This window comes from Mesoplodon densirostris, chromosome 2 (assembly GCF_025265405.1).
Source record: "Mesoplodon densirostris isolate mMesDen1 chromosome 2, mMesDen1 primary haplotype, whole genome shotgun sequence".
Lineage (NCBI taxonomy): Eukaryota > Metazoa > Chordata > Mammalia > Artiodactyla > Ziphiidae > Mesoplodon > Mesoplodon densirostris.
The window spans coordinates 78,067,535-78,082,485 of record NC_082662.1 but is presented as its reverse complement, the minus strand read 5'-3'; the positions used below and the strand labels follow the sequence as shown (position 1 = coordinate 78,082,485).

General features: G+C 40.2%; 1 protein-coding gene across 1 annotated transcript in view; it reads right to left on the bottom strand.

The window, feature by feature from the left end:
• Window positions 1-370: 370 nt before the first annotated feature.
• CLCA1 (chloride channel accessory 1) overlaps window positions 371-14,951 on the bottom strand; it is a 38,288-nt gene continuing 23,707 nt past the window's right edge. The window contains exons 7-14 of the mRNA XM_060085126.1: window positions 14,675-14,902; window positions 11,252-11,426; window positions 9,325-9,431; window positions 6,727-6,942; window positions 5,678-5,939; window positions 4,466-4,636; window positions 1,601-1,840; window positions 371-759 (exon numbers count right to left, since the gene is read on the bottom strand). Coding sequence (XP_059941109.1) covers window positions 371-759; window positions 1,601-1,840; window positions 4,466-4,636; window positions 5,678-5,939; window positions 6,727-6,942; window positions 9,325-9,431; window positions 11,252-11,426; window positions 14,675-14,902 — 1,788 coding nt within the window. The remainder of the gene's footprint in view (window positions 760-1,600; window positions 1,841-4,465; window positions 4,637-5,677; window positions 5,940-6,726; window positions 6,943-9,324; window positions 9,432-11,251; window positions 11,427-14,674; window positions 14,903-14,951) is intronic.

Sequence of the window (14,951 nt, the reverse complement as noted above, 5' to 3'; positions counted from 1 at the left end):
GTGATGTTGGTCCAAATCTCCTCTATAACAAGCCATGCCTTTTATATTTAAATAGTTTGACCTGGTTGGGCCTTTCTGGCATCTTTCACATAGAATTACATGTTCTTTTATAACTGGCAAAGTTCCTTAAATCAAATTAAAACATACTTCCATTTATTGATGCAAGCACCCCTACTTTCTACTACTCAAAATCATTAATAAATGAGCAATAATTAAACTTTTGGATTTGACTAAGTAGTTTTTATACATATGTATCTGGTTGTTTAGCATTTTATTTCATTAAATTGCCTCATACAGGAAGTCTAAAATACATTTTATAAATTTTTATAATCAAAAAAAAGATGGATGATTTGTTTATTTTGGGGAAAACTCAGCCCAAGGCTACTGATAGCTGTAATTCCCCTAGCCACTTCCACATAATTTTTAAAATGTGAATGCCAGGAATGGTGCTGTTGATATTAATATCAGGACAAGGAAGAGAAGGACTAGGTGTCTCTGGAGGAGTCTCTGGGGGAATAAACAAAGATACTTGTGCAATGTTAGAGATTTCTGACTTCAGGTTGACCTTATCAACAGCCTGTACAGCAATGAAGAGATCTGTGCCATTTGTAAAAGCGATGTTTTCTGGTTTAAACAGAAAGACTTCCTCTGAGTTGGCCTCCTTTGGGATGAGGTCAGTGGTGTTCACTTGAAGTGAATCATTGAACTTGTCTCTGAGATCAAGAATATTTGTGCTTATTCCAATGATGTACTTGTGAGCTTAAAAAAGAAAGAGAGAAAAAGGATGTGACTTGTAATTCTCAAGCCTTAAAGAAGTTTTTAAAAATCTGTTAGAAACAATATCACCATCTCATAAAATACCAATAAATAAATGTAATTGACGGTCCATATTTATAAGCATTAGTATCTTCTTTTACATCCTTATTTTTATATCCCGACAGAGAGATAAATGTAAAACTGGATCAGGCTTGACTTAAATAAAGCTTAGGTCAGTATTTCTGGCCATAGCACCTGACTGAGAGAGGAGGTTAATTACTGCTTATTATTTTATTATTTGTGATTCTCAAACTTGACTATACATACACATCATCCAGGGATCTTAAAATGCAGATTCTGTTTCAGTAGGTCTGGGGTGGGTCCCAAGGTTCCACACTTCTAACAAGCATTCATGTGATGCCCATGCTGCAGTCCACAGACCATACTTTGAGAGGAAAAATCTGGTAGAACCTGAGATTTCTTCCAAAGGACAGCTCTGCTCCATAGATATCTATGATCTTTTCCCCATTCTCTCCAGGAGTCATTACTAAAAATGAGGTTTATTAAAGCAGCAAGCAAGATTGGCAAGATTGCCAAGCAAACGGCTTGGCAAGATTTCAGAAAAAAACTGAGGATTGCCTGTTCCTGGTTGAAACATCTTACACCCCTTTGGGCCAGTTTTTCAGATTCTAAACTTCTCATGTTTAAAAATCTTAAGGTTTCATTTCAGAGGATGTTCAAGATCCCTCCACATGCATCACAACACGCCTGCCTGCCTCACGCCCTCTGCCCCTCTGCTTGGCTGCTAAACTCTTTTACAGGGCCCACACCACATTCAGCTTACCTCTTCCATGATCATAATCATCCCCAGGAGCCGTCCAAGTCAGATTAATGAGACTGTACCCTTGGATTTTTGCCTTCAGGTCAGTGATTTTACAAGGTGGAAAGAGATCAGGTATGGGAGCATTTGGAACATCGGAGGCCACAAATGAACCTCCCGAGGACGTTCTGCTGAAACACACTTGCTTGCCTTGAAGATCATCCTTATTAATTTCAGGTCTTGGTGGATTCCATTTTACTTGACCTGCATTTAAAAATTCCTCAGTGCAAGGTAAACAACACCATGAAATGACTATACTTCCCTCTGTTTTTTATTGTATTACCCTCTTTCTACTCTTTCCTTCTTTCCTCCCACACACAAAACTTACTTTAACCATTTGTTGTAAAGCTCCCAAATCAGGTTGCATCAGATGGAAAAAAAGCAAAGAGAGAATCACAGTTCTTTTTTTTTTTTTTTTTTTTTTTTGGCTGCATTGGGTCTTCGTTGCTGTGCATGGGCTTTCTCTATTTGTGGTGAGCGGGGGTTACTCTTCATTCTGGCGCACGGGCTTCTCCTTGTGGTGGCTTCTCTTGTTGTGGAGTGTGGGCTCTAGGCACACGGGCTTCAGTAGCTGTGGCATGCAGGCTCAGTAGTTGTGGCTCACGGGTCTAGAGTGCAGGCTCAGTAGTTGTGACATACAGGCTTCATTGCTCTGTGGCGTGTGGGATCTTCCCGGACCAGGGCTTGAACCCATGTCCCCTGCATTGGCAGGCGGATTCTCAACCACTGCGCCACCAGGGAAATCCCAGAATCACAGTTCTTTATCTCACATATATTTATTTCCTGGATATTTAGTGGAGTAGCTTTCATAATTTATTTTTTGCAAATATACTTGTCCTGGAATTGTTTTTTTCCCCACCTTTTTGCTATCCTACACTAACCTGCCACAAGGTCAGTTTAAATACTACCTCTGCTTTAAACCTTCTCAGACTTCCTCAAGCAATATCTTCCACCTGGGGGTTTCATTGTCTTTCCTATTTATTTCTTAATCAATTATCTGGGCCTTCAAGAATTGCCTTGCTTAATAATTCTGTGCATATTTCTCTTTTTTCTCCATGTTTGTGTTTTGTCTTTCTTATTAGATTGTAGTTTCTCACAAAATGTTTTATGTTAGGGGTTCTAAAATTGTGTGCTTTTGAAAGACTTGATTTTCTCAATGAATGCATGGAAATCTAGTTCATGTAGCAATCCCAATTTGCTTCACATTCTTGTTGAAAGGTTGTATAAAAGCCATCCTGAAATTCTAAAACTACCCTGGCCTGCTCAATTAGTGGAGTTCTCAGACTCTCTTTTCAATAAAAATATTCTGGAATACCTTAACATGGCATTACTCTGGTTTTACTTTCTCATAAACTCTTCTTCTTTAACCCTTATAATCTTTTGTCTGTACAGACAGATTGATCTTTATACCCATTAATCTGGTCTTGGGCAAAGATGAAATGAATACTTTAGCAGGTTCAAGATTAATTCAATTCACCAGTAGAGACTGTCTCTCTTGGTATCAAGGCTCATCAAGGTATAGGGGGAAGAGCATAGCTTCCCAGTGCCAAGTCAGGTGCTATCAGTGTTAGTAATGTGGACCAATAACCTCTCTAGCCTGTTTCTCCATCTGTAAAATGGGATAATTAGGAGAATGAGCTATATTAATGTACGTGTAACACTGAGCATAATGCTAGATATAGCAACTATACCAGTCTTCTCCTGACTTCTCTCCCTAACTCAACAAAAAGGGCAAGTGAGAATAAAATAAGCTGAAATATGTAAAAGAGCTTTGGAAGCAATGGTGTCTTTTAAAGCATTTTTTCCTATTATCACTTTTGCATGATGACACACCACATGTCCCAGAATCCTCCCTTTACTTATCACACACTCAAGTAAAGAGGACAGTGTGAAGCTTCTTAGAAGAGCTTCTCTTACTACACACCAGCACTAGGACAAGACCTGTCCAGGACAGAATGGAGATTGATGGAAAACAAGTCCTGGAACCCATCAGGACTCAGTCTTGGACCTGATTCCAGCTCTAGTCCAGGACAAGTGTTCATAACTAAGATTGGTGTGGGACTGTCTGTTCCTTGGAGCGTAATTTTTCCACTTGCTTACACGTGGGCTCAGTATGCTATCTGTTATTAGGTTCGTCTACTATTCTCCCTAGTCTGAGTAGGAGAAGAGAGGAGGAAAAGGAGACAGTGGGCTTATGGTGATACTGATGCAGATAACAAGCCCCAAATTGTTATTTTTTGATTCTGTGGAAATGCCTATATCAGTAGAAAGAACTTTATTATGAAATGTGTTAAGATTTATTTAAAATAATAACAAACATTTATTGAACACTTCTTATTTACCAGCAATAGCTTATTAGATGTATTTTCTTGTTTATTCCTCATAACCATCCCATGAGGTAGTTACCATTATTACCTATTTTACAAGTGAGGCAAATGAAGCACAAGAGATGACCTAAAATACTTTATTTGGTTGAAGCCTGGAATTTGAACCAGGGCGGTCAAAATCTATGTTCAGTCTAGTGGTTTTCAACTGGGGGCTATGTTATTACCTAGAGGACAGTGAATGATGTCTGGAGACATTTTTAATTGTCATGACTGTGGGGGCCACTTCTGATATCTAGTGAATAGAGGCTGGAAATGCTGCTAAACATCCTATAATGCACAGGACTGCCCTTCACAACAAAGAATTATGTGGCCAAAATGTCAATAGTTACCAAGGTTGAGAAACCCTGATTTAATTTTGTACCATTCTCTCCACAGGTTTAGTGGTTTTCACTTGATTCCAAGCCTTTTACTCAAGCCAAGGATGTTATTATAGATGACTTACCATTCTCGATCCAGCCAGGTATGTACATGGCTCCAGTCTGCTGGGTTATCCCCTTCTGAGTGGCTGTATTGACACCTCCCAGAGCCCACACTTTTACACTGTATCTACCATTTGTATCGTAAGCTGTAAAATACCTTGAATAGACACCATCATCCTTAGTAGCATCGGCACCTTGACAGGGAAATGAAGGAATTAATGAATATCCTAAAGGTAACTGGGCACTTGTATATTTCCAACTCATATGTGGATTAAATTTTTTTAAAGCAAAGATAATCCAGTGTTATCTCCAAGAGAGTTTAGGATTTGACTACGTTAAGGATGAGGTATACTTCTTTTCCGTGTGTGTGTGTGTGTAATTTCATATGTGTACATCATGTCTTCCTGAATTGTTGTCTTTTTTTTTGAATTCAGAGATCAATCATGTGCCTCTGTTACATCCAACATAGCACAAGGTAACTACTCAGTATGTATCTGTTGAACTGAATTCAATTACTATATGTTACTGGTGAGAAAAAAAAGTTATATGATTTTTTTTTTTAATTTATTGCTTTTCGCCAGAGTAGATTTAGGTGGGAAATTCATTTACAGAATTTGTTTTAATAAGGTTACTTGTTTCACAGTAGTCAAGTTCCTTCTAAAAATAAATGTAGAATTTTCTTTTTCTCTCCCTGTTTGACTTCTTAAATATAAAAATAATAGGTAGAATTTTCCCTTTGGGTGCAGGATAATATAGAATCTACATAGATATGGGGGTCACATATAACTATACTTTAATCCAACTCTGCTGCTTTTTAAATGTGAAAGCCTGTTTCTTCATCTGTAATGTAGGGATAATATCTCCAGAGTGTGTGGTGAAGATAAAAAATGAAGATCTATCTATCTATCTATCCATCTGTCTAATCTTCACACAAACTCCTAACACAAAATATCTATAATTTTCCTTCTTCATTTTTTGGGGGGTGTGGAATACCCACTGACAACTCCCTAGAGTCTGAGACTTCAGGGCTTTACAAAAGCTAAAGGTAGTCCCTTCCTCATGTTTTCCAACAATTTGAAATATAGGAATTGTGGGGTGGCAGAAAGCTCCCCCAACCAGAATCCCAGTGCTGGACTTCCTGCTTCTAACTGTCCTCACCACAACATGCCCTCCTGCTGTTCCCTGCTTGCTTCTTGGAAAAGAAAGATATATTCTTCAATTTCTTGGGTGGTTACCTGCTCCGTTGTCCAATAATTCCAAAGTAACTGTTTTTCCATTCACTGATTCTATCAGGGCTGTGACCTTGGCCCTGAGAATTGGCAAGGCTCCTTGGTGAATCTTTGCATAAACTACCATAGGGCTAGGGAATTTGCCTGTGTCTTTGTTCATTTTAGAGGTCACTGTAACTGGAGGCAAGGTACCACTTGATGCACGGGAGGTGACAGTCAAAGTCAGGGTTTGTGACCTTGCTTGTAGGCTGTATTTCCAAAAGCCGACCTAGGCAAAAATAAAATGGAGACATTTCCACTTAATAACTTTAAGTGACACAGACCTGACTTCAATGTCACCTATAGGAAGAGCCCGTCTAATACAAGTACATTACAAGTATATCTAAGAAGATTTTTTTTTTTTTTTTTTTCTTTTTGCGGTATGCGGGCCTCTCACTGTTGTGGCCTCTCCCGTTGCGGAGCACAGGCTCCGGATGCGCAGGCCCAGCGGCCATGGCTCACGGGCCCAGCCGCTCCGCGGCATATGGGATCCTCCCAGACCGGGGCACGAACCCGTATCCCCTGCATCGGCAGGCGGACTCTTAACCACTGTGCCACCAGGGAGGCCCTAAGAAGATTTTTGATACTCTCTCAGCCATGGGAAACTTTGGTATGTTTGGACTAACTACATGGTTCTATTGCCAAGAAAATCCTAGTTGGAAAAATGTGGTCTGAAAGTTGTGTCCTTACTATAGCCTTGGTTTCCGAAGAGCAGGATCAAATTGATAGATTCCTGGGGTAGAGGAAATAGTTTTCATGATGCTAAAGCCCTAGCTGCTGTGTAATTTGAAGGTTCTCCTTTTAGTACCTGGAGAAAATATCACCAACTTCCTTTTTCTTGACTTGCTGTCATACTGAGTGATTTCCACTGGATGGAGAGTTTTCCTTGTTCTCTCTTTCATTCAATACTGACTCTTTTTTTTAGCACCCACCCTCATTTAAAAAGCTACAATTATTCTGTAAAAATTTTATATTATCTTATCAAATTGTGAAAAGGAAAAAAGATGAGTCCATACCTTGGCAATGCCTGGGATTTGGAGGTAGGCCATTTTGATGTGTGTGTCCACTAAAAAGCCATCTTGTTTCTTTCCACTGGGATCCCAGAGAAGGATTTGGGGTGTGTCAGTTGTCCAGGTGATGAGAAACAAAGTGTCTTTCCCCACAGTACTGTCCACAATCACCGTGCCATTCAACCACTGACTGTTCTGGAGGGTTAATCCCCTGCTCTCAAGCTGTTAAGAAAAACAACTCTTTACTTTCTGGAGAATACAACTCCCATCACACAGTCTCTTCCATTCTGTCTCCAACTCTCAGTCATCCCATTAAAAAGCCTTCAGTGATGCCTGAGTCCTTGGTTTGATATTTAGGACCTATTATGATCCAATTTTAAATTACTTTTCTAGCCTTAGCTTCCATAATATTGATTTCTATATCCAAACCAGACCACTTCCCCATATGATCCTCATGAATCCCTGACTCTCTGACTATCATACTCTCTGCTTTTCCTGGAAGTCTATACATTCATGTCCATTTGTCTAAGCCTTACCTACCCTTCAAAATTCAATTCAAAAGTCACTTTCTCCATGAAGCTTTCTCTGATGTCCATCTCACTGTGGAGAATAATCTCTCCCTCCTTTGATCTCCCATAAAATCTTGTTTCTATCAATCCTTTGATGTCCTCACATTTGTGTTTTGCTATATACCTACTGGTGTACACAGCTCATCTCACTACTAGACTATAAACCCTTAAGGAGACTAACTAGGGCTTATTTTTGCCCACATATGGATTGTTTGAATTGCAAATAACTAATTCGTGGGTCAATTATTACTGCAGTCCTTGTGAAGATAAATGAAATAAATCAATGGCCAAGGCTGATTCGTTGTCTGAAGTAGAATGAAGGAGCTGTGGAGCAGGGGTTGAGGTAGGGTAGGGCTAACCAGACTTTGTAGAAATGTTATTTTTGAGGATTATCTCCTAGATAATTATTTATGGTCCTTAAATTGATACCCATTAGAAGATAGGGTGGCCTGGTCATGGAACCAGACTTTCTAGTTTTGTATGTAGATTATGATCTGGGATGTGAAGAAAGCTAGGGGCCCTTAGATATGATTCTTATGGAAGGTGGGTAAATGAGTCCTGCTCATGTCTCTATCTTTCTCCCTTTTTGGTTTCTTAAATATAAAAATAATAGGCAGAAACTGCCTGGCTGTAAACTTGCCCTTTCATCACTTTAATTACTTTTCTAAGACATATTCCTCCCACGTCCAAACCGGGCTCTTGGGTTTAATATTCTAAATCTGAACTAAGATAACCCAAACGAGTATAATTGCTGTCTTCTTTGACTGAATAAATGCTGCATCGATAGACTAGAAAGCCTATTGTTTTGAAATCTGTCATTATTTGGCTTTTTAAATTCTTTTTATTGGAGTATAGTTGATTTACAATGTTGTGTTAGTTTCAGATGTACAGCAAAGTGAATCAGTTATACATATACATATATCCACTCTTTTTAAGATTCTTTTCCCATATAGGCTATTAAAGAGTACTGAGTAGAGTTCCCTGTGCTATATATTAGGTCATTATTTGGCTTTGACACTACATTATTCCTTTACTTTTTTCTTTTTTTTTTTCTGTGGTACATGGGCCTCTCACTGTTGTGGCCTCTCCCATTGTGGAGCACAGGCTCGGTACGCACAGGCTCAGTGGCCATGGCTCACGGGCCTAGCCGCTCCGTGGCATGTGGGATCCTCCCGGACCAGGGCACAAACCCATGTCCCCTGCATCGGCAGGCGGACTCTCAACCACTGCGCCACCAGGGAAGCCCCCTTTACTTTTATTCACAATAAAAGTTACAACTTACACAAGTGTGGTGCTGATTGTTCATTCTCTCTAGTTTAAAGATTCATGTGAAAAACTTTTACAACTATTAGAGAAGAGCATTAAAAAATATATTTGTCCTTTTTTTATTGTCCCAAGAGTTTTGAAAGAAAATTTAGTTTTCTTGAAATTTTAGAAGCAGAAGGGCCTGTAGAAGTTTTCTGGTTCATCTCTGGCTAAGAAGCTGAAGCTCACAGAAGTAAAGTTCTTTGCCCGTGGTCACAGTTAATGGCAGACCCATGAACAGGATCCAGGTGTCTGGACTGACAACATGGGCTTTTCACAGTACAAATCACTTTCCATCCATTATATGAAAATCTTGGCAAATATCAGGGATTTGAGGTAATGGAAAAATAGACTAAGTAGTCCCTGAACAGTTGTCCCAGAAAATTTATACTGAGATGATCTACTCTGAAGAAAATTCTAAGCCAATTATATTGCTATGGGTGCTTGTTAACAGATGTTAAAAAAGAAGTCCTGGACCCACTATATTTTATGTTGATGGTTTCTAAGAGGAAGTCACTTAGTATTGTTTCCAAACAAGAAACACTAATTGCCTTGTTTAAATGAATAGTGTTGCATTTTAGGAATAATGTCTAATATCAGGCTGAAATGTCTATTTTAATTTTAATTCATTACTAGAAGAATGTAGAACTTAAAACTTTTAACCATTAAACTCCCCATCTTGGCTATGGTTATTTATAAACATGAAAAACCAAGGAGGAAGAACTCTGACCTGAATGGAATGCTGGGAGACAGCTCCGTTTCCTGATGAAAGGGCCCCAAAAGCATCCATGAGGCCATTGTTCTGAACCTCATCTGAAGCATATGTCTGTAAACCTCCTAAAATGCAATTACATTATCAGAAGTTATTTTCTAGAAAGCAAGTATTTGCAACATTTTAGATATTGTTAAGATAACAAAATACATATTATACTGTTTTATTAAAGTACTAATAGATTAACATTAAATATGTGTCCAGATTAACTCAGAAGCTGATACTAACTTTTAATCCTGTTAAATAATAACTTCAGCAACATAGTCATTTGGCCACTTCAGCTCTCTGCAACGCAGTCAAGAATCTCTGACAGACCAAAACTAGTAATATAAATCTCGTGTTTTAAAGGTCATGCACTTTCATATGAGTCATTAAGCCTTACTGCAAGTGTATTGATTTATTCTTATTTTAGACATAATCTTAGCAAGCTTGACTTTCAAGTTTTCTCCTAAATCAGAAAAGATGTGTATGTTACAATAGTAAGAAATAACAACTGAGAGAGGACAGTTATAGAAAAGTATTATGTGTAGTAAACAGGAGATGATATACAAGGCCATGTAGTCTTGAGCTATTTAGAATCGGTGTAACTGAGATAGTTGATATGAAAGCACTTTTAAACTGTTAATGACATCCAAAATCTAAGGAGAGTATTTTGGTCATCCTACTGGTACTTCACCCAGATCCCCTTATCTAGGCTACTGCATCTCTCACCAGCTGCTCTAAGTGTTAGATTAATGGCATATAGCTGCCTCCTATTCAAGAAAATTTCTTTACCTAATGGGACCACCCTAGCTAAAGACATAACATGCCCCCTTACCCCTGCTCTGCCCTGACAGTCTATAACCACTGACTGATGGACACAGTGGTACAAAAGGTCAGCCTTCTCTTTCAATATTGTACCAAATCTGTGATGCAATTCCAGATCCAGAGCCCCCTGTGGCACTAGGCTTCAGCTAGCCTCTAATTTCACATCTGTGCTTAGCTTCTTCCCCTGCCTGATCTTACTCCCTACTCTCCCTTTCTCCTGAGAGCTCTCTCTCTATAAATCACATGCACTTAAATCCTTTTCTCAGGCTCTGCTTCTAGGAAACCCAGCCTAAGACAGGTAGTATTAGGAGCAAACAGTCCTGTCATTTTATCTGGCTTAGATGGCAACTCAGCATAATAATTGATATCCATAATGCTGGCTCTAATTTTAAAAAAATTTAAAAAAATAAAAACCCACTCTGCTGAAGAAACCAGGTTCAGATGGGATATATTTTAATTGTATGTGTATGGAAGGTAGAAGCATAATATATGAATGTTTTACAAAGAAACTGCATTATATTCTATATTTTCAGAGTGACCTTCTGTTTGGTTCAGCAGGCCCTTTGCCCTTCCCCTGCTATTTCTTGTTCAAGCCCCAATTCAGGTGTCACCTTCCTGTACACTCCTTCTTCCCCAGATAAAATCTAGGCTCCCTTCTTTGTACTCATTGTACCCTCTATTACTAATAGAGCACTTGTATCATAGGATTATATAGTTAGTGGCTTGTCGTCTGTGTCCCCTGGGTCTCTTGGCCAGCTGCCAACTGGAAGTGAGTGGTTCCTGGCTAACTGATTAGATTCTTACCAATCCTTATAAAGTGTCTGGGAAGAGAGTCCCAAGTTCTCCCTAGGGTGCTGTGCTGGTCCCATCTTCTCCAGACTGCCCTAATCCTAGAACCAAGGCTTTAAAATAAATGAGTGGAGTCAGTTCTAAAAGTCATTTGTGGTAAGGGCAGCTAGTTAGTCAATAAGATAACCCCATCTCTCCCTACCCCACCCTTCCCCTACTCCCCAGTGCACTGGAGCTCACAGTCCAGTGGAAGAGAAAATACAGTAGGACTTAGCAGGTCATCCTTCACCTGTCATTTTAGACAGCTCCTCTAGTTCCTTTGCTGCAGACGGCCCTAGGGCGACTGTATGGATGATGACTCCACTTTGTTTCACCTCATTAAAGCATAAGCTTATAGTGTTGTCCTCCCCATCGGTCAGTAACACAATTTCAGATCCATCTGTTGCGTATTTCCTCCTAATCACCTAAGGACATAATTAAGGCATGAGATGTCATACTCAGGGTAGCCAAAGTGTTTGGGAAAACTGCAATTAAAGGGAATGAGAAGAGAAATTCCAGAGGGAATAAACAAAAGTGTCTAGGAATGGTCAAATAGCTATCTGTCTTGCAATGATACAAGACCATGGAACTTGACAATGGTCTTTTCTCTTGGTTAACCTGTTGCAGAGAAGGCTCAATAAAGTGGGATGCAGGGCAGTTCCAGGGATGGACAGCACTAAGCAGAAAAGAAGGTTTTTCTAGTTTCTTTCACATGATCTCTCCTTGACAGGCTTTCAGAGGTTCCCAGATGCCTTCAGAAACTACCCTCACTTAATGGGGATAATACTGAGGACTAATATATTACTATAATAATATTAGACTTGGGGCAGATTTTAGCTTGTGTGATATTCACCAGTCTTACCATAAGCTGTTTATGGCTGGCCTTGGTTCTGATTGGTCAGTCCCCAGATCACATGAGTTATTAAAAATTTTAATATCCCTCTGATTAAAGCAAAACATTTTGTTCCTATTAATCCCCAGTTCCTAGTTGTCCTATGACACCTATGTCCCAACTATTCCTGGGAGACACAGTTTATAGCATTTTACATGGTATAGAGAGCATACGCCTTATGCCAATGTTGGATAAGATTATGATAGAAGGAAAATTAGATAAAATAATAATGTTTATGAAGAGGAAGGCAAGAGTTCACTCTTCCCTTAAAAAAAGTGGAAGGGAGACCCAGAAATAGAGGAAACAAGTAATCAAACCTAAGTAACTCCCCTCTCGGGACCAGACTCTCAGGAAGGGAAGGCTCTCTTAAGTAGGTTGAAAGGGAAGCTGAGATCAGAGGAGACTTCCACCCCACTTCTTTTGAGAGGGGGCTGCCCCACAAGGGAAGAGAGCAGAACTGTGACTGCTGCCGTGTGAAGAATTCTGGAGCCCAGGAGGCTGTCAACTGTGGCTGTAGCCTCAGTCTGACCAAGCTGCAGGGCCTGAGAGGCCAGAGAAAGGGCTCAATTTGGATTCCCTTGTCCCATTCCCCATCGCTGCTATGTGTCATGGAAAACATGCAGAAATCTCCATGTATCCATACGGGAAATGGATGGCAGCTGACTTGAGAGTTGGCAGGCAAGAAGATAGTTTATCTTGCCATAGAGGCTGAGGGGTGTACAGCCTCCCAAGTGTTGGATGCAGGACATGGGGGTGCTCAGGGATCTGCTCCAACAGTGAGAGCTAGAGTGTGGTGAGTCAGTTGGGGAAGACCAATGGGCCATGATCAAGCTAAGAAAACAAGCAAAGCCCAATGGCCACAGCTCAACGGATACCCCTGCCAGACCTGACCAGGGTCCTGCCCCAGGGACTAGTGGGGAAATTGAGACAGTGCAGGATCCAAGGCCCTTTACCTTGTCACCCTGAAGTCACACACAAGCTCCTCCCACCCCATACCCGGGCTCTGTTGGACATGAGGAGCATCTAAATTCCAACTGTGTTCCTCACATACTCTCTCACACCATCAGAGTGGAAAATACAGAACCAGAAGTTCCCTCTTCACCACCAGGCCATCTGGCATTAGTCATTCCCCTCAGGTTTTGTATAGCAGGAGTTTAGCACGACATGTCAGTTTCCCTCCCTTACTTGCTTCTTTAATCAAAGCATGGGTGAATGGCAGAAGCAAGAGAACCCAAGTGCACGCAGGCATCTGGAGAAGGGTTTTGCAGCTGACTGCATACACAATAAAAACCACTTTTAGGGAACTGACCTTCAAAGTGGAAAAAAAGGGCCAGAGGGACAGACTGCATAAGGGAATTGTTGAGTCCACTGTCAACATGAAACAGTGTGAGCTGAAAACTAAATGTTCCTGCTGCTGCTTGGAAATCAGGAACAGCCCCATTGATGTGTTACGCCCCAAGCAGACAGAGGGCAGACTTTCCCAAGATACTGCCTAGATTCTGAGACCTTAGACTAGCCAGCTTCCTTCAGCCTCTTATTCTTTATTTCATGGATCTAAATAGCCTCTAAATAAATATAGAATATTCTATTCTATATTTGGAGCATTTAAGCATCAGGTGTAATCAAAGAACTCAATTTAATTTTTTTTGAGAACCTCCTATAGAAAAGATATTGTGCCAGCAACCTGGGAAGTTAAAAGGTAATTCCTATCTCTGAAGAAGTTTTGTTTGAGCAAAGAACATGACAGGAAATAAAACAGAAGAGTCAAAAGTCATAAGAGATGTTTAAAAAAATAGAAAAAAGTTCTTAGGATTCAGAAGGAGGAACTCTATACAGTTGAAACGATCAGGAAAGATGTCAATAAGTAGTAGTGTCTATGATGATGTGTGAAGAATGAGTGTGATTTGAGGTACAAAGGAGGGAGGAGAAACTACTCTAGATGGGGAGCTGGCCTGGCAAAGGTGTGGAAGCTGGCTGGCAAGGGCAGGGGATCTAATTTGCTTAAACATAGAATACCTGGGAGAGACTCCTGAGTACTTGAGCCTGGAAAGGTAGGTAGGGGCTATATTATAAAAGAACTTAAATATTAGAGAAATTTTACTTAGTTTTGTTGAAAATGGGGAGAGATTGATGTCTAAGTAGAGGGATGACATGATTGGATGATCAGATGGGATCTTTGGATACACCCCCAATACAATTAGAGTTACAGTTCCTAAGGCCTCCTATTTCAATAAATAAACCTTTTTTTCCCAAAAAGGAGGTCCTGTATACCCAGAAGTTTGGAATGTTAATCTACCTCAATTTAACCATAACTCAGAGTTCACTTTTTTCTTCATAGAAGATAACCTCTTAGATCCCTGTGTACCTTTCTTCATAGCAGTCATTAGCGTATGATTATACACTTATTTATGTGACTATGTAGTTAATGAATCTCCCCCCACTAAGATTATAAGCTCCACGACAACAGGTGTAGTATGTTTGGCCCTCGTGGTATTCTTAATGTGTATCACAGTGCCCAGCATGTAGAAGTAACACCACGAATGTTTCAAATGCATGCAGAAAAGCATGAATGCACAGATGCAGAAAAACACAAAAGCATGAATGAATTAGTTAACAATAGCTTTGGGGGCCTATGTTGTTGCATCATTTGAACGGTTGCTCTGCAATTGGTTGTCTAATTCAACTAGACACTAGGCATGCATGGAAACACTGGAAAGGGGAATTTCTTAGGAGACATAAATTGTAAACATTGGCAAACTATGGTAGGGCAACTTGTCTCACAGTAAATGCTGATTGAATCCCAGAGCAGATGGACGTTCCTCCTGATGCCGCTGTGGGTAAGCTTCTGGTAAGTGTGTCTCTTTCAGTGGCACTGTTTATCTGTACAAGTTCACTTTTTACATAGGCAGCACTGTCAAATGTCACCATCCCAACCCAGGACCCTTGCTCAACCGTCTGCAGAAGGAAAAGTTTGCCTGCTTGATTCAGTCGTTTAAGGCGGTCACCAATCTGAATGGAGAAGCAGAAGAAAAGCAGTCAGGTTGGGTTTAGATGGGCA